General features: G+C 37.2%; 4 protein-coding genes across 5 annotated transcripts; 1 reads left to right on the forward strand and 3 right to left on the reverse strand.

Moving 5' to 3' along the window:
- Positions 1-211: 211 nt before the first annotated feature.
- Positions 212-5,859, forward strand: LOC137713068 (conserved oligomeric Golgi complex subunit 2-like). Its single transcript, XM_068452311.1, has 12 exons — positions 212-865; positions 1,145-1,351; positions 1,759-2,095; positions 2,614-2,775; positions 2,874-2,973; positions 3,074-3,289; positions 3,372-3,480; positions 3,722-3,922; positions 4,551-4,655; positions 5,166-5,291; positions 5,384-5,518; positions 5,620-5,859. Exons 1-12 carry the CDS (start codon positions 410-412, stop codon positions 5,731-5,733), a joined length of 2,268 nt encoding a protein of 755 aa, XP_068308412.1. The 5' UTR covers positions 212-409; the 3' UTR covers positions 5,734-5,859.
- A 1,857-nt stretch (positions 5,860-7,716) lies between these two features.
- On the reverse strand, positions 7,717-8,667 carry LOC137713992 (putative calcium-binding protein CML19). The gene has a single exon (XM_068453353.1). The coding sequence runs from the start codon at positions 8,419-8,421 to the stop codon at positions 7,999-8,001; it is 423 nt and encodes a 140-aa protein (XP_068309454.1). The 5' UTR covers positions 8,422-8,667; the 3' UTR covers positions 7,717-7,998.
- A 1,740-nt stretch (positions 8,668-10,407) lies between these two features.
- Positions 10,408-18,282, reverse strand: LOC137713146 (ribonuclease J-like). Of its 2 annotated transcripts, XM_068452406.1 has the most exons (17): positions 17,916-18,282; positions 17,204-17,426; positions 16,737-16,860; positions 16,386-16,442; positions 15,711-15,902; positions 15,555-15,632; positions 15,019-15,201; positions 14,821-14,901; positions 14,085-14,150; positions 13,892-13,984; positions 13,273-13,398; positions 12,859-12,972; positions 12,614-12,709; positions 12,435-12,532; positions 11,836-12,338; positions 11,040-11,485; positions 10,408-10,948 (listed from the first exon to the last, which is right to left on the reverse strand). In XM_068452406.1, exons 1-17 carry the CDS (start codon positions 18,100-18,102, stop codon positions 10,853-10,855), a joined length of 2,763 nt encoding a protein of 920 aa, XP_068308507.1. In that variant the 5' UTR covers positions 18,103-18,282; the 3' UTR covers positions 10,408-10,852. The 2 variants fall into 2 exon arrangements, with proteins under 2 accessions (XP_068308507.1, XP_068308508.1); XM_068452407.1 differs by lacking the exon at positions 17,916-18,282 and having other exon boundaries at positions 16,751-16,860; positions 17,204-17,362.
- A 1,166-nt stretch (positions 18,283-19,448) lies between these two features.
- On the reverse strand, positions 19,449-22,395 carry LOC137712917 (cycloeucalenol cycloisomerase-like). Its single transcript, XM_068452119.1, has 8 exons — positions 22,276-22,395; positions 22,020-22,162; positions 21,741-21,824; positions 21,158-21,199; positions 20,597-20,707; positions 20,333-20,524; positions 19,897-19,994; positions 19,449-19,802 (listed from the first exon to the last, which is right to left on the reverse strand). Exons 1-8 carry the CDS (start codon positions 22,280-22,282, stop codon positions 19,610-19,612), a joined length of 870 nt encoding a protein of 289 aa, XP_068308220.1. The 5' UTR covers positions 22,283-22,395; the 3' UTR covers positions 19,449-19,609.
- Positions 22,396-23,773: the final 1,378 nt, after the last annotated feature.

Consider the following 23,773-nt stretch of genomic DNA (forward strand, 5'->3'; position numbering starts at 1 on the left):
CAAAAAATTAGTTTATCTAAATGTTTACAATAAAATATATTACGATAAATGAAATAAAATTAATACATTAAATATTAGAAGAAAAAAAGAAGAAGAAATAATTAGAAAATCAAAATGTAATTAACAAATGAAGTTATTAATGTATAAGTGATTAAAATTAGATTTTGATCTTATTCATGATTTTAATTTAAAATAGAATAAGTAATCCAGATCCGCAGTGACCAGCCGTTAAAAAAACCCGCCCCGGTAAGCCAGTCGTCTTCATTTTCTAACATCCTTCTGGCTCTGGAGTAAAAGCATAACCACCTCTTCGATTCCGATTTTCCCACGCACTTTCTCGCCATCCAAACACATTGTAACGAAATCTAAAGAAGAAAAGCAAGTGAGAGAATTAGAAAATCTAACTCCAATGGCGGATCCAATCGCAGCGCCGCACAGATCCGCCGCGAACCTCTTCTCGGACCCGCTCGACTCCCACCCTCTCTGGTTCAAGCCCGCGCTCTTCCTCTCGCCGGAGTTCGATTCCGAGTTGTACATCTCCGACCTCCGCACCTTCGTCCCCTTCGACACGCTCCGATCCGAGCTCCAATCCTACCTGGCCTCCCTCAACCACGAGCTCATCGACCTCATCAACCGAGACTACGCCGACTTCGTCAACCTCAGCACCAAGCTTGTCGACGTCGACTCCGCCGTCGTCCGCATGCGGGCCCCGCTCGTCGAGCTGAGGGAGAAGATCGAGCAGTTCAGAGGCTCAGTGCAGAACTCGCTCGTGGCCTTGACGAACGGATTGAAGCAGAGATTAGAGGCGGCCGAGGCCAGAGAGGTCTTGGAGCTCCTGCTTGATACGTTTCATGTCGTTTCTAAGGTAATGCGTCTCTGAATTTAGCTTTGGCGTTTGGGAATTTGGAGCATGTGACAGTGATTTAGTTGAAGGATTTAGTATGAATTTCATTGCTTATTGATTGAGCCTTGATTTTTTTTTTTTTTGTTCTTCTCGATCTGAAATCGCATTGCGTGGCACTGTCTGGATTTCCAATTTGAGAGCTTTTAAGAAGAAGAGAAGATTAAACAGATTGGAAAATCAGTCTCAATTAACCGCAATGTTGTTTTGATTTTTGTTCCCATTCTCCTACTTTGAATGCAGGTTGAAAAACTAATAAAAGAGCTGCCGAGTGTGCCGGCTGATTGGTCGAACGGAGATGTAAATTTGGCAGAGAAGAATTCTTTTAGCAATGGAACTTCCTTACAACATGCTGAGAATGGAACAAATCTCAGAGACACTCAAAGCATGCTTTTGGAGAGAATTGCTAGTGAGATGAACCGGCTAAAGTTCTATATCGCTCACGCAAAGGTTGCTTTTTTTTCTCTCTCACGCAATCAATTTTTTATTACATCCGACTTTGATATCTGTAGCTGTGGCTTGAGTTTGAATTGTAGCAGAATTCAGTTCAAACTCGTCGAGTGCATTTTCAACTGTGGCTTCAAGAAGTGCCGAGCGGTTAAATTTTGATCGTTTTATTTTTCTTTTTGATAGAAGCTATTAATTTTCTTACGTTTGTGTAGGCGACAGTGAAAAAATGTGGGTCTATATATGTAAGCTAATTTTGTTCAGATGTCAGATGACCTGAATTTTTGAGAATTCTTGCCCCGGATCTTATATTACTTCCTTTCCATCCACACTAATTTTGAACATTGAATTGTTTTATTATGGGCTTGGACATTTTGTGCTCATCTATTTTCTCTATTATGCCAGTACAGAACCTGCCTTTCATTGAAAACATGGAGAAGAGGATTCAGGGTGCCAGCCTATTACTAGATGCTAGCTTGGGACATTGTTTTGTAGATGGACTGGAACATCGAGATGCAAATGCAATCTACAATTGCTTACGTGCATATGCTGCAATAGATAACACTAGGAGTGCAGAAGAACTTTTTCGCACGACTATAGTAGCTCCATTGATACAAAAAATTATTCCCCATGGAACATCAGGGGCTGCTACAAGACCCTCTGGAGATGACCTTGAGAATGATTACAAGCAAATCAAGACATGTATTGAAAATGACTGCAAATTTTTGTTGGAAATTTCTTTCGAAGGTATTGAAAAAGTCCAAACTCCATTGCTGCTTCTTTGCAGTATCATACTCCCATTACAATTATCTGAACTCATTTGTATCAGAATACAACATATTGCTTCAATCGTGCAACTTAATTTAATGGCCATGGTTCTGTGATGCACCCTAGTCTACGGATTAAGCATGTGTATTCGTGTAGACTGAAATCAATTGTTACTCCTTTACGTCATCATTTTACAAGATGCACCATGTTTTGTTCTCTTTCTTTTTTTGTAGCATTATCATTTCATTTATCTTTAACTCATTTATCTGGATTCTTGTTGCCTCAATTTCATTGTTTCATTTGTATACAATGCTTTTGCGATGCACCATGATTTTATAAATTTAGGAGATGGCTAATTCGTCATAGATCCATGGTAAACATAAAAAGGCCATGCTATAGGTTATAAATTATAAGAATTGACATGGATATGTATACATGAATGTTATATGTCTATATTTTCAAGTCACTTTACTGTTTTTATGGGTTTCTTTTCCCAGAGAATTCTGGTTTGCACGTGTTTGACTTCTTGGCAAATTCAATCCTCAAAGAGGTTCTGTCAGCAATCCAAAAGGGGAAACCCGGTGCTTTTTCTCCTGGAAGACCAACAGAATTTTTGAAAAATTACAAATCAAGCCTGAAGTTCTTGGCTCATCTAGAAGGTAGAAATTAGTATCTCCCCATTATCTCATTTAAGTTTTAAAATTTGGCATAGCTTATCCACAGTTCAATTGCTGCTGACATTGTATTGTCATGCAAGGCTATTGTCCATCCAGATCAGCTGTTTCCAAATTTCGAGCCGAAGCTGTTTATATTGACTTCATGAAGCAATGGAACCTTGGGGTTTATTTCTCTTTGAGGTACTTGGCAGAACTCTTGGTGGTTACTGATTTTGTCGAATATGAATTGAGGTTTTATGTTGTGGACTGCTCTGTTAATTTATTACTAGAATTACCTCAGGTTTCAGGAAATTGCAGGGGCTCTAGATTCTATACTTGTGGAGACTAGTCTTCTCCCTGTGCATAATGTACCTTCTGGTCAAGGAAATTCTCCAGATTTAACATTAAAACAAAGTGTCACTTTGTTAGAGTGCTTGGAATCCTGTTGGAGAGAAGATGTTATTGTTCTTTCTTGCGCTGATAAGTTTCTTCGCTTATCTTTGCAGCTTCTTTCAAGGTCAGTTTGAGGAGATTGGATGCTAAATTTTAGTCTAGACCATAGTTTTGTTACTAACAACATATTTGTGACTGTATCATAGATATTCAAGTTGGCTGTCATCTGGACTGGCTGCTTGCAAGATGGGTCAAACCGGCTCCAAATCTGGTTCTGAATGGGCTACTTCAGCTGTTCCTGATGATTTTATATATGTATGCTTCATGTCTTGATTTTACTAATATAAAATAGTGTCTAAAATGTACTAAATCCATGCATAGCTAAGAGGGTAAAATAAGTCTAAAAGTCTTCTTGGACTTTGTATAAACTTGTGAAAAGACTTCACATATTCTCTAATGTAATTGGATCGTGCCACATCTCACCAATATACATCAGTTAATTTCAAAAAAGAAAAATGAATCTTAATACAGAGACTGACACGTGTTGGTTTTGCAGATTATTCATGACACAGACCGGCTGTACAAGGTGGTTTGTGGTGACTTCCTCGGGCATGTACTTAAGCTTCTTTCTTCTTGTCCTGCCGATGTTCTTGATCTCGTAAAACAGAGCCTTTTACAAGGAGGAAAATCATTGAATGATTTAGTGCCTCAAGTTATCAACACAATTGTAGAGGCACTAGTTGAAAAATCTGCTGCGGTAAGTTTTGACTGATTAAGAACTTCTCCAAGAGAGACTAATTTTTTGTTAAACTAGCAAGTGAACAGTGTCAAAAAACTATTTTAGCTACTCAGTTCAACTTTCTTCTCCAACAACAGTCTTTATATTAGCAACTTTGAATATTTTATTATTAACAATTCAAACCCAACCCGCTCATTTCCTAAAACACCCTTTTCTCTCTTCCTTTTCTCCTTGCTCAAGGGTCCACCCTTGAGTTTTATTATTTTGTTAATATTTAGCAAGCGAACAGTTGCTCTCTAAATATAAAGAGTGACTCTTCATTTTGCTATAATAGTCTTTTACAGCATCTCTTGGAGATGAAATTTTTAAGTTTGACTATTTAAAATAAAGTTGGCCTGTTTTACAGCATCTCTTGGGGATGCTCTAAGAATATATTTTGGGCTAATCGTGCAATGCAATAAACTGGACCCCCTTGGGTTTGCACACACCTTTAAAAATGTGAAGCTGGGTGATGGGTTTAAACATCATGTGAGAGATATATCCTGGTGCTCTGTTTTGGGTCTTTAACGGATTTTCTTAATTTATCATTTCCTGTCTTGTGAAGTCTATATTCGTTTTGATGTTACCTTCCTTAAAAAAAATGTAGGAATTGGCACAGCTAAAGGGAATAACTGCAACGTACAGGATGACAAATAAGCCTCTTCCCGTCAGACATTCACCCTATGTGGCAGGAGTATCGCGTCCCCTGAGGGTATGCGGCCTTCTATCTTTATGGCTAAAATTGTCATCATGTTCCGAAACAAGTGAATGGTTTTTACTTTTATTTTTCCTTCCCTGCTGTTTTCAGTTAATAGATTTAGCTGTAGCAATAATCTAGGGTCCGATATTCTAGGGTCCCATCTTGCAAAACTGGGTCTTTCAGAAATTCAGATGAGGTGGAATACAGTGTCAGTCTTATTGCTCTTACCATTCATAGGATATGGAAGAGACATTTAATTCTTGCACTTACGATCACATGTTTTAGTGTTATCGGATCCCTGTGGTATCATTTTTCTTTACTCCAAGTAAAACTGATTAGCTGTGGAAAGTTTTTTTGCCTTGTGCTAAATGGACTTGGTAAAACAGAACATAACTACTTTTAACGTTGTTTTAGATGGATTTTTAATTTGTAAAGTATGCAACATCTTTTGATCTTCAGAATGTGCACCCTGAATTTTATTCCAAATTATGAAATATATACTGAACAAGCAACAACTCTCAGGCCTTTTTGGAAGGAGAACGAGCTACAAAGTATCTTACAAGGGATGCTATCAACGAAGTGCTGCTCAATGCCGCAACTGAGATTACTGGTCGTTATTATGAGCAAGCTTCCAATGTCGTCAGCGTGGTTAGTGTCCGGATGCTGAAATGGCCCTTGAAATATATAACCTTCTGCAATTCATATTTGTTGAATTCTAAACTCCTAACTATCATGATCAGGCTAGGAAAACGGAGACTTCACTCCAGAGAATAAGGCAAGGTGCACAAAGACGAGGCGGAGCAAGTTCAGATGTTTCTGATCACAATGTGTCGGACACTGACAAGATATGCATGCAAATTTTCCTCGACATTCAGGTAAGAACTGGCCTACGTTATCCATGTATGTTGTCAGGCAAACGGCTAAGAAATTATTGACTTAATACAAGATGATTAATGGCGACGTATATGGTTGTCAGGAGTATGGCCGTAACCTTGCTGCCCTCGGTGTTGACGTTTCCAATATTGAGACATATCGTTCCTTGTGGGAATGTGTTGCTCCTCCAGAGAGGAAAATTGTGATTGATTTATGAAGTTGGGCATTCAGCCCTTCCCGATTTGTAAGTGTACTTTCATGCTTTCCAAATTCAAAGAATTTTGTTATAAGTTGATTAGTTGTGAAGTGGTTATGCTTATTGCAAGAGGTTTATTAATAATAATTTCTTCAAAGATTAAATTAGATTCTTAAAACCACCACGCTTGCTTTTCTTGGAATGGGTTCATCGTCACGTGGCATTCCGATTTAGTAATATATTGGCATATGGAGTAAAAACTTGCACTTGGCAATATGTTATTGGATAAGCGACTCCACATGGTAGTAAATCCGTTCCATATAAACTTTTTAAAATTGATGAAGGTACCAAATTGAAGCCTCTATTCATGGGCCAAGGGTCTGATGTCCTTCAAACCAACTTATTATAATAATTTTTCCTTTCGGAAAAACAAAAACTTATTAAACTAATTTTTTTTTGATAACGAGGTGATGTGATGATGTAAAATTTTTATTCTTTTTTCGGTCAAACAAGAGAACTTCTATTAAATTAAAACTATTACAAGACCTAAAAAGAGTCAAGGCAAAATGAGAACTGCTACCTACGAAACAGCAGGAGTCCCACACAAGTTTAGGTTCAAAGGTTGCAAAAAACAAACAAAAAACCTAATCTTAAGCAGCATAAACCAGACTCCTGCCGTCGTCACATCCTTGGAGGAAATCAAACTCCGAATTGAGAAAGTAGACACCAGATCTAAGTCCCCTTCTCGAACACTTGTAAAGATATACAAAGAAAGCAAGAAAGTATGTTATGGGTAGAAAGTGAGGCTAAGGGGATATGTAAAATACTTTTAATGTGGCGGAGACTACATAACACTTAGCCTCGATGAGGATCTGGCATATGTCGGTTTGGGGAAGGGAAGTGAGGGACAGAAGTGGATTTGATATCCAATTTTTGATTGGAGCCCGCCAATTCGAGCACATGGTGGGGTGAAGATTGAAAATCATTGCTAAGGAGGAGGGAGGAAGGAAAATTAAAAGCAGAAAGCAGTAAAAGCAGACAAAAAATGTCGAATAAGGGGCATGAAGCCCAAATTTGAGACAAGCTCAGAGGATAGTTGAGACTTGGCTAAAAGAAAAACTGATATAAAACTCCAAGGGAGAACAGAGAGTAAAAATGAAGGAAGAAGACTGAAAAAGGGGAAGGAAGAGGAGGTGGGATGCAAGGAGGGGAAGGGGCAGAGGAGATGGGAGGGGAGCAAAAGAGGGAAAGGGCAAAGGAGAGGGGAGGGAAGGAGGAGGAAAATGAGGGAGTAGTGGGTTGCCGCCTACCTCGAGCAAGAGCAAGGGGTGGCGGCTGACATACAGAGAGGACAAGTCTCATTTCAAATTTGATGTAAATCATTTACCCATTTCAAGCCTCATTTATTCAGAACAAAAAATAAATTTTCACCTCATCTAATAACAAAAAAAATTAGTGTAGGAAGTCGGTGCCAATAGATTGAGAGAGATTTTTCAATATACTTGGAATCCAAATCGATACGCCACATATTATTATACAAGTGGTGAAATTTTACTTTTTTTCAAGTATTCCTTTAATTATATAATTACATGTGATGTACTGGTCGAGGGGTATTGAAAAATGTCTCATAGTTTGGAGAGATCTTTCATTGTGTGTGAAACAAGGGTGGTACACCACAGGTCACACAAGTGGTAAGATACTTGTGTTAAAAAAATTAACAACTTAAAAAATAAAAAATTTCTCGACTTATATAATTGCAGTGGTGTACCATTTATATTCTGGGCATAATGAATTTTTTTTTTTCCATAATTTGAAATCATTATTCACAAAATTGAGGCCTAACATGTACCAAAATTGAAATCTCCGTGTACCCAAACCCACATTCATCATCCCAAAAATCAATAGAATTGGTTACTTAATTCCCATGAAATATTACCAAGGAGTTTATTTTACTAGTATATTCAAATCAAACCACTGCTAAAAATCTATCGCATGAAAAATCACTAAGAATAAGATGAATGGACAGCTAGAGAAAATCTCAACCTAATTAAACCCATAAAAACAAAAAAAATTGGCCAAAGCGATTATTTTTCTAATCTCAATTGCGTAAATGATTAGTTTTCAATATGTCGGCAATGTTCATCAACATGACGATCAATATTTGATTTCGATCATTGTAGCAATTGAAATATAAAAAATAATCAATTTGGCCGATTTCCGAAAAATGGATCAATAAATATATACACTCTATATATACACGAGCACTGCAACCGCAATTGCATATTGTCACTGCATCATGATTCTGAACTCTTCAAAACTGATCAAACCATCCCCATTCAAATCAAACCGTTGGATCATCACCTTGCACTCATCAATGGACTTGGACTCACCCAGCTTGCTCAGCATTCTCTTCAAGCTGCTGGGTGTAATAAACCCACACCTCTCCACATCGTACACCTCAAAAGCCTCCCTTAAACCCTTCACTTTCTCCTCCTCTTTCCCTCCTTCCATTAACCCCACAAGATCCTCCAAACCCAGCAACCCGTCTCCGTCCGAGTCCAGCATTTCCACCGCCACCTCCGCCTCATTCTGCAGCAGCTCTCCTCCCATCAACCCTAGCCGGCGCCTCAGCTCCGAAGGCGAAATCTTTCCATCACCATCTTCGTCAAAGTATCTGAAAACACGTCCATATCCTTTGTCACTTTCCATTCACAAGTGATATCTAAAGGGTTCAAACACAAGACCTCAGATGCAAAGATATATGCGCTAAACGATTAATTATACATAAAGTTACGAAAAACCTAACTGAATTCGCTTGCAGTGGAACAATATTATTGCAGCCGTGCAGGCATATATATATCATTTCTGGACCGACTTATTGCCATGTTCTATGTCATGGGCAGAAGTTGCTGTGAGTTTTCTGGACATTAATGCATGAAATGAAACATTCAACAAAGGAGGAAAATATATATAAAAATAAAAAAAGGAAAGTAGCTGGGAAAAAAGTGACTCCGCACATAGTCATGTGTGAGGTAAATAGGGAAGAAACGCAGAAGCAGATTTTGCAAAGGAAGAGGGAGAAGTTCAACGATCTAGAAAGAGAGACTAGTAGTTTCATGTCTTTTATTATGGTCAACATCCTCCTGCTTCTGACTTTTTGAGAAAGTGATTATTATTTCAGACACATACGTCTGACTGCGTTGTACACACGCGTATATGACGCGAAATCATTGTGTGCGCATTGCGTGGCATATAGTGTATGAGATATACTCATATGGAATACGATCCTCTCCGTATCATTTTTGTGGTGATCCAGATAATCAATCAATCGTATCCGTTCATCGTACATTGTGCGGTTATAAATTATTTTAAAATTTTAATTTAAAATTGAATATAAATAATATTTAACGAAAACTGACTGCATAATATACGATGAACGAACACGATTAATTGATCATTGGATCCCCACAAAGAGGATTTGGAAAGGATCATTGTCCTACTCATATTAACAATCTATACCCACAACTTCTAGTTTAGGAGGAAGACGGCGGGAGAGCAATTTGATTATACGGCTTGTCCGACTTTAATATGTGGATATTGTTAGTGGATTTTTATTTTTTTTTAAAGGAAGACAACTCGTGCCAAGTCACATTTATCCACTCTTTCTAGGAGTCGGAAAGACTCACAGAGACATCTCAGCATCCCCTGGCCACAGTCAAGCAGACTCACCAGCTTGGAGACTCAAACTCTGGACCTCCCTTTTTTTTGTATTTTGGGAGCTAGAATCAACGCATTTACCATTGGATCATTGTAAAGAAAAATTATTGGAGAGACCATCTTTTTAGACTATAATTGTAAGTCACATGATGTGGCAATTAATCATTTAAAGAATGAATCTAATCATTAATTGCGACATCATATGATTTATAAAATATGATTTAAAATAAAGAAAAATTAACGAAAAGTCCAAAAAAATTTCCTCTTTAATGGAAAGCCATTTTTAAAGGTATAGTGAATAGTACTAGGGAAATGTATAAATGTGATTTTTCATTAAAAGTGAACAATATCGAGAATATTTTGTTAAACCTCCCTTAAAATAACGGTCTTTCTAGCGTCACCCCATTGTATAATATGTGATAAGATAACCCTTTCGACACGCTCGTAAAGAATGAGACCCGTGCATTAGAGATTATCCTATATGGTAGAGATTCTCGTGTGAAAAACCCATAATGGGATAAGCATGAGAGATCGCAAACTCAAATTTCCTTTTTCTCGTTGATTAAAAAAAAAAAAAAAAGTACAGATTGTACATGTCATACAATATTGTGTTTCTTCCACGCGTTGTGATGCAAAATTCAGTTGTCATTTATCCAGAATGATCCATAAAGAATACAAGTTTAGTCAAATCCTTCGTGTGAAACCTAAATTATTCTTTGATGACTTGTCAATCATGAGCAATTATCTTTCTTATTAAAGTTTGAGTAATAAGAAACATGTACATCGACTCAGCATTTGAATTTACATCCGATAAATTTTTTTAATACAAACGATATTTTACATTAAATTTATTTGAACTACAAAGAAATTTTTTTTGAATTTAGGTGCCAAGAGGGAACGCATTACTTTAAACAACCTGGTTAAGTTTATATTTGAAATTTAATCATATGATAGAATCAGAAGAATATATTACAAAATCAACTAAAAGCATTAGAAAATTTTCCTGCATTCACCATTTCATAAAATAAGAATATAAATATTGATCTCTTCTAAAAAAAAAGAACATAAATATTGAAAGAAGATATGGTATAACAAACATTTTCATCAAAAGCGTTTTTAGTTATTTTAAAAGCACTTCCAAACGAGTCCTATAGCGCTAAAGATATCTTCCCACTACAAAATTTCCACCCTGAGCCTTTGCTTGTCCATCTGATTCACTGATATACATGGAGGTTATCAGGGAAATGCTACAATTACCTACTTCACTTTCTCATTTTCAAATCCCTTCGATCTGACAACCATCCACACGTTGAGTCTTGCTGAATTATCATTTGTCTGGCTGTTCCTCGAGCTCTATCGGATTAAATGTTGGTTCTCGGGGATTTTTTTCAGAAGTTCAGGGAACTGTTTTCGCCTCTAGCAATCATTTTGTTGCCAATTCCTCGGAATCAGACAGAGCTCCATCCATTTCATCAAAGTATGGCCAACTCTTTCGACTTCTTTTTCCGCTCTTGCTTTCCTGTTCGTGAAGACATTATTTGATTAGCGCAATGATAAAACAAGCACAAATGGAAGAAGGAACGCGGGCATTAAGGTGTAGGTGGACAAACCTCATATTTCTGAACCAGGGATGCCCACAGAGATTTGCATTGTCCTGGGCTTCGGTTGATCCCATCGGCCAACAAGTTTCTAGATATCTCTTCCCAGAGGGCCATTCTACCCTTCACAACTTGAAATCTGCTATGCAGTTTCCCGCGCATTGTAATAAGCTTCTGAACTTCGTCAGTCTTCCATTTATTGCGTTTCACGGGCTTTGAAAGATTTGGTATTTCACTGCTTTCAGGACCATCTTTCTGTGGATTTTCCTGTTCTGCAACCAGACCATTTTCATCTTCTACTGATTTGTCACCAGTTGATAACCTAACCATTGCGTTCCAAAAATCCTCCGAATCCTCTGAATCAGAAGAAAGCTTCTCTGGCTTGGAACTTGAAGTGGCAGAATCTTCCTCAGGCAGGAGTCCTTCGACTTCGATGCCATCATCTTCAAGTACGGACTCTGATGAGAATCATGAGATGAAAGAATAAAACATACCCAACGTCAATGCCAGAAATCACAACTCCAGGTAAAAAAATATTTAGATACATCAGATTGACATAGAGGTGATAGTCATGGAAAGGGAAAAGCCTACAATACATAATGAAGGGAAAGTTCTTCGATGAATCATGAAAATATCGATAGTTACTGCTAAGAAACACCATTTTACGATGCAGTGTTACATATAATTACTGAATACATGCATATACATGCTTGCATATGTGCATATAGATGCCGAACATGTTTCTAAAAGGAGTCTATGAAGACACTTGCCCATGTGCATGTGGAGAGAGAGAGAGAGAGTAAATGACCTTCTGTATCTTGTTGCGAGATGCTCTGCAATGTGTTGTCCTTGCCTTCATCTGCTTGTGTTGTAGTTGACTGACTTGGAAAATGTGTATTGGCCTTGCCATCATCTGCTTGTGTCCTAGTTGACGGACTCTTAATTTGATGTTGATCATATACTTTCCTCAACTGTGACACCTCTGAACCAACATAAGATTTTCCAGATAGTCTTGCACTGACCTCATCAGCATGAACTGCTGCAGGGTTCTCCATGGCAATGGCAATGATGTCTGGCCTTTTACCACTGTACTTTCTTACCAATTTCCTCAATATCTCAGACACTGTTCTTTCCATGTGAGGAAGAGGACAACTTATGGGGCAGCTTGATAGTGCGGCATGGGCGGCTTTGTAGAGTGCATCAATAAGCTTTCCTTTGTCAAGCCATAAACATCGAGTAGTAATTTTTATCTTCCCCTTTATGCTATTTTCAGTTGAACCATTTACGTTTTGAGGTCGTAAGATTTCCATGCTTAAAACCAAGAAAAGAAGAAGATCAGGATGCTATCATATGGAAATTGCCATATTAGGAATATGCATGTGTCACTGATGAATCTATGAAACCTACCTGACCACTATTATGCCATCTAAGGCAATTCTTAGTCTCTCATCAACACAAAGGTCGCTTGATGTGCCAAATGCTTTATCGCCATCGCTAAACTTCAACTGTAATATAGGACTAGATTATTAGAATTGCTCGATTAACTTATCATAATACACAGATAAAACTTCTTAAGGAACACCAACCTGCAAATTCTCTTTTCCAAGCAATGTGAAACCATTGGAAAGTACTCTTCTGTTTCTTAAATGAGAAACCCCAAGCATTTCCCCGTTTTTTATAACCTGTAACATGAATCTTTTTGAATTATGACCACAGAAGAAAACTTAAGCTACAATTACGCATACTACATATCATTGGATCATATCATTGACCAAGGAATTATCAACAGGATAAGTTCCATGAGCATAACAAGATAAACAGAGTGACTCACAGTGGTGTGATGAATGCCAGTTGATCTCCCAAGCAATTCATGCTCTTTGAGAAACAAGAGTTCTCCATGTATGGGCAGAAAATGTTGCGGCTTCACAATTTGAAGCACTTCTTCCTTTAAAAGAAAATAAGATTTCCCAGTTAAAATATATAAGATGGAACCAAATGAAAATTGCACATGAAAAGGCATATCAGAATATAAATAATCACTATGGCATTGTAACTTAGTCCTTGAGAAAAGAAAATAAGAAGGTGAAACAAAGAAAGACTACTGTTTTTTTTTTTGTCCCTAAATAAGAAGAAGCAACAATGTCATATAAAGTTTATCATCACCGTTGAGAAGATTAGAACAAAATCCTATCATATAAATAAAGTAGGACCTTTTGAAATTGAAATCTTGAAATACAAGACTTACCAATTCTCCACGATACCCATGACCAGAAGTGTGCAGCCCCTCATTCTTACCCATCACTATAGTTGACCCAAGATCTGATATGCGGTTTAACATTTTCATTACCCTAGATTCATTACCAGGAATTACCTATAAGGTAAACAAGGTCAAAATAGCCAAACAGATCAATCTCACCATGCAGCGACAGTAGATATCAGAATTCTGAAAAACGGTAGAAATAACTGGAAAAGATTTCCAAAAGATTTAGCTGATGTTCTGCATGCAACTTCCAGTTTTGGTAATTTCAACTTTGACTACGGACCCATGTGAATTAAACTTTGGAAAGATTTCTTCTTTCTTTCTTTTTTCAATGAAAAGCTAGATTTGTTAACCATGAGTATAGGAAACTTAAAGGGGTATAGAAACTATACGTCAATAAACAAATGAAGTTGAGAGCATAAACATTCTTATTCATCTAAATAAGTTTTAAAGGGGTATAGAAACTATACGTCAATAAACAAACGAAGTTGAGAGCATAAACATTCTTATTCATCTAAATAAGTTTGGTTATGCTGAAAACTTATATAGATATAATTTATATCAAAAATCAACTGGAGAGGCTTATTAAATCAAGTTTTCTTACCTTAGCTGAATACAAAATTATGTCCTCTTTGTTCAGTTTGACGGAATGACTACTTCCGAATGATGCAAGATTTAGAGCAGCACGTGGTTCTGCCTGACACAATAGCATACATCATTTGCCAGAAAAAAGGTCCAGCCAAAGGTTTAACATTATGGAACCGGGCAGCCATAGGAGGGCATCTTGATAAACTTACTTGAGAGCCAGTTGTGACAATCAGCAAATCCTTTGGGGCATAGGAATCAATATCTTCCACTTTCACCTAAATTGACGTAATAATAAATAAGTAAAACTTTACGCTGAGATGAGATCTCGCACTAAAAAGAGGAGAAAAGTGAATAGATGCCATTACTAATATAGAGATCTAAATGATAACCAAGCATAATTCCAATTCCAGCATTAGTCCATCAGGCACCCGTTTCCAAATTCCTAAATATAACAACCGGTATGTTTTCTACTATCTTCCCAAAAAGAATCAGATCGTTTAATTATCCAGACTAGAAGTTTTGAACTAGAAACATTATACTTCTGCATAATCCAAACAAACTTCAGGTCAAAGTGGAAAGAAGAAAACTTGATAGCTTACAACGTAATCGAGTAATAGAGGATACGCCCCCAAATAGAGTTTACTGGCAAGAACTAGTAAAGGACTTCGAGATAGAACTCATTTAGTTGAAATAAGTTGAATGTAAAAATGACGCAAGTCAAATTTTCTATTCACAGTTCATTTATGGCTAAAACAGTTTTCGTCAGCCAAATAGAAGCTGACGCTAGCTTTTACTTCTTTAATTGTACTTCCACGTCACATGAAGCATCACAAGATCTCATATGATAAGGACATGCACGCATACCCAGACTTGATGGAAAAGAGGAAAAATTACGGGATCTTCGTCTACCCATGTAAAAGAGAATTAGACAACAGGTATTATTACCAGGGATGATGGATCAATTGGTGCCTTCCCATCCTTCCAAGCTGCATCAAGATATGTCCTTAAGGACATACCAACAAATACCTAACAGATCATAATATAGCACTTAGAAACATTTTATCTCACACTATACTAAGGTGGAAGGTAATTTAAGGAAAAGAAGCACACTGGATTATGTTGGATAAAGTCATAGGAACCTACCAACTTTCTGCCGGTGAAATCAGCAGCAGCTTTCACGCTTCCAAGTCGGTGTATGTTTGAAGCAAACTGAGTAGTAATAACCCTCCCTTTCGCAGCTGAAATATGCTTCAACAGCGCATCTGCCACAGAAGATTCACTCGTCGTCCTTCCAGGTGAGAGTACGTTTGTAGAGTCACTCATCATCTGACAAAATGGGCATTAATTGATACCTTCATCTTTTCCTCCATGAAAAACAGTTTTAAATCTTGACCAAAAATGTGGTTTACAAGATGTTTTTTAATTCTTCAATGTACGAACCACGTGCACAATTCATGTATACCCCATCATTTTGAGGAGTTTTTTTAGACTCAGAATATATAAATTTTTCCATTAATGGTTAGTAACAAATAACAATATGAATTTCATATTCTTGATTTTAACAGCACAAACAATTAAACCCCTATTTTGTCCCCAAGAAAAATGCCTGTTTCACTACCAAGTGAATCCTAAAGGATAAGAGATCAGAAAATATATCATTACTAGACTCAGTGGCTAACCAATGTTACTCCTTCTTTTGAAAGTTCTTCCAAGGCTTCACGGTCAAAACCTCTACCATCCAATGGTGACTCGTCAATCTGTTTAACAAAATTCATTATTAAGTTTGAGAATTTAATCAAAGAAGAGAAGATGCTATACAGGTGCAAAAATGTTACCTTCCAGTCCCCTGTGTGAAGAATTGTCCCATCAGAACAGCGAAGAACCAATCCACAACAGTCAGGAATAGAATGCGTCACCCGAACAGGCTCAATCTCAAATGGTCCAGCCGTAAATTTCCTCTTTGTTCTAAATGTCCTAAGTCTAGATGGAACAAAGATCCCATGTTCCTTCAGACGTTTTTTGATAAGCTGTTCAAAAGAACAATATCAACTTTTTTGAAAATTATGCTAACACCAAAATTTGAAAACCCCAGGAATTCAAGAGGATAGGCATCCTTCATCACAAAAAGATTCATATAAATCAACAATATAAGATGCAGAAACCCTAAAAATGGATGGTTAAAGAAAGTACTTTAACATTCCACGGGTGGTCAGCATTTTTATTTTTATTTTTTTTAAACTAGTGTATCCGAGTCTTTGACTTGACTAATCACTAGCCCCCCCCCCCTCCTCTTTTTCCCTGCCTGACCCCACAACATTTGGGGAGCGAGAAACTCTAGCATTTTTGCTAGGTGGGAGAGAGTCAAACCCCAGACCACTTGGGAGCAAACCAAGGACCTGACTGCTAGACCAACAACTCTTAGGTGGTCAGCATTGGAAAACAACATTGTTGAAATTTACATATCGTGAGAGGAACTTTTAGCTGCAGAATTAAAGTTACGCAAGAATTACCTCCATGGTAAAGGATGATGCAAATATTGGTGTATTGGGATCCAAAGCTGGGATCACCTGTTTGGAGAAAAAATATGTATTAACTAAAATCCATAACCAAACTAATAAACTTCCAGCGGATGTTAATTCAAAAAATTAACTTTTTTAACTAGAACAAACATTTACAGTTTAAATTCGTCTTAACCTAGAAAAGCACTAGAAGTAAAAGAAACAGCAAAAACTACTTTATAGAATCAGTCCTTCGATGATGTTTCTTTCTACAAAGTACAAACATAGAAAATGCAGTAGATTTATAATAAGTATGATATTGAGCCAAAATGGCATTTCCATTGTATCAGAAGGAAACTTTACCCAAGGCAACGCACCAATGTGGTCTTCGTGCCCATGTGTAATAACAATTGCTTCAATTTTGTGGCTCCATTTTTTGATAAATGTGGTATCAGGTATAATCTTTTGGACTCCAAGCTCATCAAAGCTGAAAATACATATAGCATACATAAGCAGAAGAAAAGAGAAGGCAAATAGGGATCACTTTCAGCAGACACTCATAGAAGAAGCAAATACGAATAAGGATCCATTTTTCATGCAAAGCATTTCTTAGTTTTGAATGTATGCAGCAGATTTATCCTTCCATTTATGCTGCTATTACGAAATTTTGTCGATTCTACTTAAATAAATGGAATTCATAACGGTAAAAATGTGGAAAGAAGAAATCTCCTAAGAAAAGAAACCCATACCAGGCAAAAGTACATCTAATTATTACTAAGATACAATCTTTCAGGAGCATAAACAATAGAAAACTAGTCTACTTCACATACTCTGGAAACATGACACCAGCATCAATCAGAATGTAGCGATCATAATTCCCGACCAGCATGCAATTCATCCCAATTTCTCCAAGGCCACCAATTGGTAAAACACGGATTGGCGGGCCCTCTCTCCCTTCATAAAATTGTTCCATCTTTCGTTGAACAGAGTCTTCCATACTTTTCCGAGGCCCTTCCATTCTTCCTGATCTTCTTACATTCGACCTACGTGTTCCTAAATGAATTAAACCAATAAAACAACCATCAATATCATCTAAAAAAATTCGATTATACGATGGTAAGATGGAGCCACTAGAATATGCAACCTGTGATTATTAACATAACTTCTCATTCGATTTCTTGTCAAAACAATCTATATAAAACATATTCATAAGCTTAATGCACATTATACCCAAGTATGGTCACTAAAAAATCAATTTTTTTTTTAAAACAAAATTATAATCTTTTTCTCGCAAATAGAATGCCCGAGACGGTGAAAACAACCTACAGAGCAAAACTAAACCCTATTTCGAATTCCAATTAGTTCAAATAACCTGCTTCAAATTCCATAAACCAAACAGAAGAATGAAAACTTTGTTACCCAATTAAACAAAAACATCATTACTAAAAATTATGTTCACTAAATTTCATAATACTTCCCATTTTCCATTTTCTTCAACTTTTCCAACGCAGAAAAGAAAACCCAAATTCTTATTTTAAGTACCTGTAGCAGTGGAAGAGCCCACGGAGCACGAAACGCAGCGGTTCGAGGTTTTCGGCCGCCACAGGAGGCTGTAGGGACAAGGAGAAAGAGCTCCGAGAGCGGCCATTTGGGCCGACGAGCTTTGTTTAAACGGAGCTGGGTAGAGAGAGTGGTAAACAGATAAACCCCCCAAAACCCCTAATTGCATGAGCGTGGAGGTGGACGTTTCGGAGGCCCGAAACGGCGAAACGAAACCCCGGAAATCTGGAGGCTGTTGGGGTTTGCTGAGAAGCGGGAAAGGGGAGGAGGGAGGGAGAGTGCAGAATGGGGAGTGAGGATTTTAGAGGATTTTTGTAGGCTTCTGAATTATCTCTCTTATCATTTTTGGAAGGATGAAGGTGGTGAAGCACTCGCACGTGTGAGTGGGTTTTGCTTAAACCATTCCCCCCGCCCCCACCCCCCCACCTACACAGAAGAGGATCTGGTCCGGATTTCTTCCATTAAAGTTCAAGGATCAAATGATTCGAACCGTTGAAATTTGATTCAACGACTACAATTATTATAACTTCTAAAGGGGCCCTTGTTTGTAGTCGTTGGATCAAATTTCAACAGCATGGATCACTTGATCCTGAACCCAGGATTTTAGAGGATTTTTGTAGGCTTCTGAATTATCTCTCTTATCATTTTTGGAAGGATGAAGGTGATAAAGCACTCGCACGTGTGAGTCTCCCCCCTACACAGAAGAGGATTCGGTCCGGATCTCTTCCATTAAAGATCAAGGATCAAGTGATCCGGACCATTGAAATTTGATCCAACAACTACAATTATTATAACTTTTAAGGGGCCCCTGTTTGTAGCCGTTGGATCAAATTTCAAGAGCATAGATCACTTGATCCTGAACCTTTGATGGGAGAGATCCGGATTGGATCCTTTCCCCACCCCACACGTGTATAAAATCATACATACTTGTTTAACGCCCTTTTTTTTTTCTTTCTCTTATTATTATTACCAATTTTCTTTTAGTAAACCAAAATAAATGAACAAATACAAGTGATATTGGAAAAGAGCAAGTTCCTATGTACAATCGGTCGCATGTCACCTTTATTTCATAAATTTAGGACCAAGATAGGGTTGTTGTTAATCACTCGATTTGTGTGCGTGGCCGCATAACCACTTGGGCTGACAAGCAGGCACTAGAATTTGCCATGGAAGAAGAATTTGAACACTCAATCTCATATGCTCTAAATGCTCTTAATCAACTGAATCACAAATTCCTCGCTAAAAGCAAAAACTAAACTACATAATAACTATTTTGAAGTGTGAATACCGACTCCTTAGTTATTATCTTTTTCACATAGATGTTAGCGGTTGGATTTCAGTGTGTCAATTTTTGTGGTGAGTGTTTGAAAATTGTAAGCAAGCATTTTCCAGAAAGCAGGACTTGTACTTGTACAAGCTATTCATATTGATGTAGTGGTAAATTAGTAAATTCACATTGGATGAAAATATCCTTTGTGTCAAAAATTATGAAGGTACAACAACACATGCATCATATGAAATAATCTGATACAATTCTTTTTATGCCCTTGAGATTAAAATTAGTCATCCAAACATGGTACAGTAACCATTGCAGCAGCAACTGCAAGAAATCCCTGAGCGTGGTAATCTTCCGGTGTTGGGAAATAACTCGAGGTCCCCGGTTGCACAAGCAGTTGTCAAATTTGAGCAGCGTGTCCCGGGAACCATGGCAGTCCAGGTTGAAGACACTGTTTTGTTTCTGGAATTGGGACAATAGGTCCCAGAAAGATGCGCCACAGATCTAGTATAATTGTCACCAGCATTGCGGCGCCCAAAGCATCAATGGCCGCTCTAGGCAAGTCCCATGGATCGCCAGGCTTCTCATCGATCCTGTTAACATGAACAAACACGTGTTATGAGCATTCTAAGTGATCTGATATATTTCTGATCAATAATTTGAACCAAAAGGCTGTCTGGTTCTTACCTAAGAAACATGGGAAAGCTAACGATGAAGTAGATCGCATAAAACAAGGAACCAACTGTATACATAGACGCCCGGTCCACAAACTGATAGTAAGGGAACTGCACATGGTCAAAGCAAACATCATTGTAACAGCATCTATTTCACGTAGAAATCAACGAATCATTAAATTACCAGCATTTCAAAGAATGGAATGCATAATTATTTACGAGCTCCATTATATTGCAAGGGTGTCACCAACCAACAGAGATAGCGGAAAAGGCATACGGGTCAAATGGAATGCAAAGGATAAGGAAGACTAGAGGAACATGAAGCGACATATATATGAACTACAGCATTCTACCTTATCTAACCTAATTTATTGATAGGCCACCTTTAGAAATTAGTCAAAATGTACAAGTAGTTAGATGAAAGTTATCATAAATGTGTTGCAACATACGTTAGAAATAGCTATAGTCTCCAAGTATGCAATGAAATAAGAAAGAGCCAAAATCCAAGCAGCCTCAGCAACCCATTGAACTTGTTCTGGCCATTCAGCAGTAAAATGGCGTAGTCTGCGAAGCGTTATATTTGAGGTGACATGATAAAATAGGAAGCAAACATGTGTCAGGAGGAAGGTAGTGTGCGGTACCTGCACAGAAATAAAAAGTGATTAGAAAAGCTAGGTAGTCTATTGCAGAGCGTTTCAAGATTTCTCGCTTACATTGTTCATTTTCCATGATGGGAAAGTATATGAAGCTCCCAAAACGGTGAAGAAATAGTGGGTCCAAAAGTAATTCCCAACATAGCTAAAAATTATTATCCACACGCTGGCCTGTTACAGAAATCAAAGTTTGGTTCAGGCTAAGCATAAAATTATAATACAGATGAGAATGTCATATTAAACAAAGTGCTAGTGGATCAATTAGTGCAGTAAAGCAGTGAAGAGAAAAGAACCGCTTCAAGGGACAAGAACAAGACTCACATCGGAAAATTTTCATTTATCACATGTTTTGCAACTTGATAAACAAATGATGAGTGTTTTTTCCAAGATGTTTGATATCATGCATATAAACACATCATACAAAGTACCAAGAAGAGAAATATCACTGCATTCTGAATAAACGATAAGTCCAGCATAACTGGCTGCAAAAGGTATAGACTTTCCTTGCTAAAAAATATCACCAATAAGACAAAAGCTGATGATCCAAATTATAAGTTCCATTGTTCGATGACCTTGTCCTAATTATGACATATAATGAATTTACCCCAGGAAAACACTTGCCTTGACCCAATAACGATCCTTCCAAGCCAAGTTGCTATCTGCCTGCAACGATACTCGCAAAAAATTAAACAAAAAAAAGAAAAGGTTAGAACATAAACAAACTCTGGCTAATACAATCCATAGTTCCTACTCCATTGCACTAAAAGCTTAATCATACATTGGTTTATCAACGAATGCATACTTTCTCTCTCGTATATTGGATTAAAGTACTACTAACTTCAAAACAGTAATGAAGTTTATACTACAAGGACTATTGGCTCGTTTGGATATGCTTTAAAATAATTGAAAGCGCTTTTACAGAAAACTTTTTTGGGTTCCAAAAGCACTTGGAAGTGCTTCTTGGAAGAAGCACAACCAAGATTCACTTGCATTTTTGGTTCCAAAAACATTTTTACCAAAAGCACTTTAAGAAGCACTTTCGAGAGTGGAAATAAAAGGGCTAGTGGAATTGTAATTTTAACCATCATTCGACAATAGGGAAACGAAAAATTTAAACGTTATTCCGGACACCTCATTTTAATTAAGCTGAAAATTGTCCAAAAAAATGAAATTTAAGATGAACTTAGTAAGATTCAAGTAATACCTTCCCGACGAAGAGCAATGGCAACAAAAATGCAGGGACTGCTGAAACCAATCCAATTAGCAAATACTCCAATTCCGTAAAGCTCTGCCGCATACACAGATCAAAATCCAATTACGAAAACTAATTAGCAAAAGAAAATTGACCAATTTCACCCAAAAAAATCAACACTTTTTCACTGCTACGGACTACAAATACATTTCATCAAATAAAGTTTCCATCTTTTCTATTATTTTCTTTGTTATTTTCTCAGTAACCAAACAGATGATACGGAAATCGAACCTCGTAGAGCTTGAAGGGCACGACGATTCCCAAGCAGAGAGTGAGCCAGAAAGGAGTGTAGAGAAGGAAGAAGAGCTCCCCCCATCTCTTGCTTGGATTCGGAGCCAACCATAAACTCGAATAACAATCCGGTTCTTCTTTACCTGCACGCATTGCCAAACACGGGTTTATCAAAAACCCGGATTAGACTTCCGATACCGCAATTCAAAACCCTAATCAACTGAAGAATTTGAATTCGAGTAGTAGCGAACTTTACCGCCCATTTTGGTATTCGGATCTTCAAAACCGGTGGTTTTTACTCGGATCGGGGCGGAACGTGGAAGCGGTGGGCGGTGCTTTGAGTGTTTCACTGTCTGAGTGACTAGTGAGAGTGAGCTCCGTCGTGATTGCGCCTAGATATTGCTGCTGTTCTGTACTTGTTGTCACTTGTCGTATTGTGCTGAGGTGGCGGAGTTTTTGCTAAAAGGGGTCTGTTGAGTTAGGTATTTACTAATGTACAAGTGACCTTGAAGAAAATAATCTAATTTGACACTGTAACTAGGTCATCAAAATTTGGTGCCAAGAGAAATGTAGTAGTTTTATTTTTTAAGTAAATTGGAGTAATGGTCTTTCAACTTTAATTAAGTTGGAACAATGATCTCTCAATTAAAAATTCATTACCATTGGTCCCTCAACTCATCAAAATATGTAACTATGATATTTTTCGTCAACTTCGTCAGAATTTTGTCAAAATGAGTTATGTTCGAAGGTCCATTGTTACAACTGGGTTAAAGTTAAGGGACTATTGCTCCAATTGGGTTAAAGTTGTTAAACTATTTCTTCAGTTGGATTTTTAGTTGAGGGACTAATTGTAATGAATTTTTAGTTGAGAAACTATAGCTGCACGTTTTGATGAGTTGAGAGACTAATGATAATAGATTTTAGTTGAAGGACCATTGCTTTAATTGAGTTAAAGTAAATGGATAATTGCTACAATTTACTCTTATCTTTTAAAACAAGTGAATGTAAGTTGTTTGGAGTTGAGTAGGCTAAATAAAGACGTACAACCTTAACAACACCACGTTTTGCCAAAATATACCTCTAAGTAGGACTGGTTCGGTACAGGATTTTGAACCGAAATGAGATCCCGAATCCTAAACCAAATATTTTTGGGGATTTTTCGTTATGGGTTTGGGATTTTTTGGATTTGATTTGGGAATTTCGAAATTTTTTTCCAGTTCTACCTCTAAGATATGTTAATGTGGACCAAGCGTTCTTGATTTCATTTCAATTTTCTTCTCAAAGTTTATGAGAACCCAAATTCGAATTCCTATTTCAATTACAATAGATTACTCACATAAAAGTTCATTAGTCTATGTTAATTGGATGATGTAACATTAACTTACGTTTTCAGAAGGTGAATTTTCTGGTTAATTTGTTCGTTAAATTTAGACAAGAAATAAAAAAGATATGGTCTTTGTTTTGTTCAAGGGTGCCCACTTTCAACATGAACATGGTAACTAATGTGACAAGCTTTGATAGCATGTACGTAAGTCATTTTTTGTCTGTAGCATTTTGTTTTTGCAAATCTAGTTAACTTTCGACAAGGAGTGTATTTAATTGAGATTTTGAAAAAAAAATAATTTTTTTATAAATTTATGAGTGTATTTTTACTCACCACCCTTAATTTATGAGTGCATTTATTGGTATTTAATCAAGATTTTTTTAATGAATATATTAAAATTCGTAGAAATTTAGGTGCCTACAATTAGGGG

The sequence above is a fragment of the Pyrus communis genome, chromosome 13, assembly GCF_963583255.1.
Source record: "Pyrus communis chromosome 13, drPyrComm1.1, whole genome shotgun sequence".
Taxonomy (NCBI): domain Eukaryota; kingdom Viridiplantae; phylum Streptophyta; class Magnoliopsida; order Rosales; family Rosaceae; genus Pyrus; species Pyrus communis.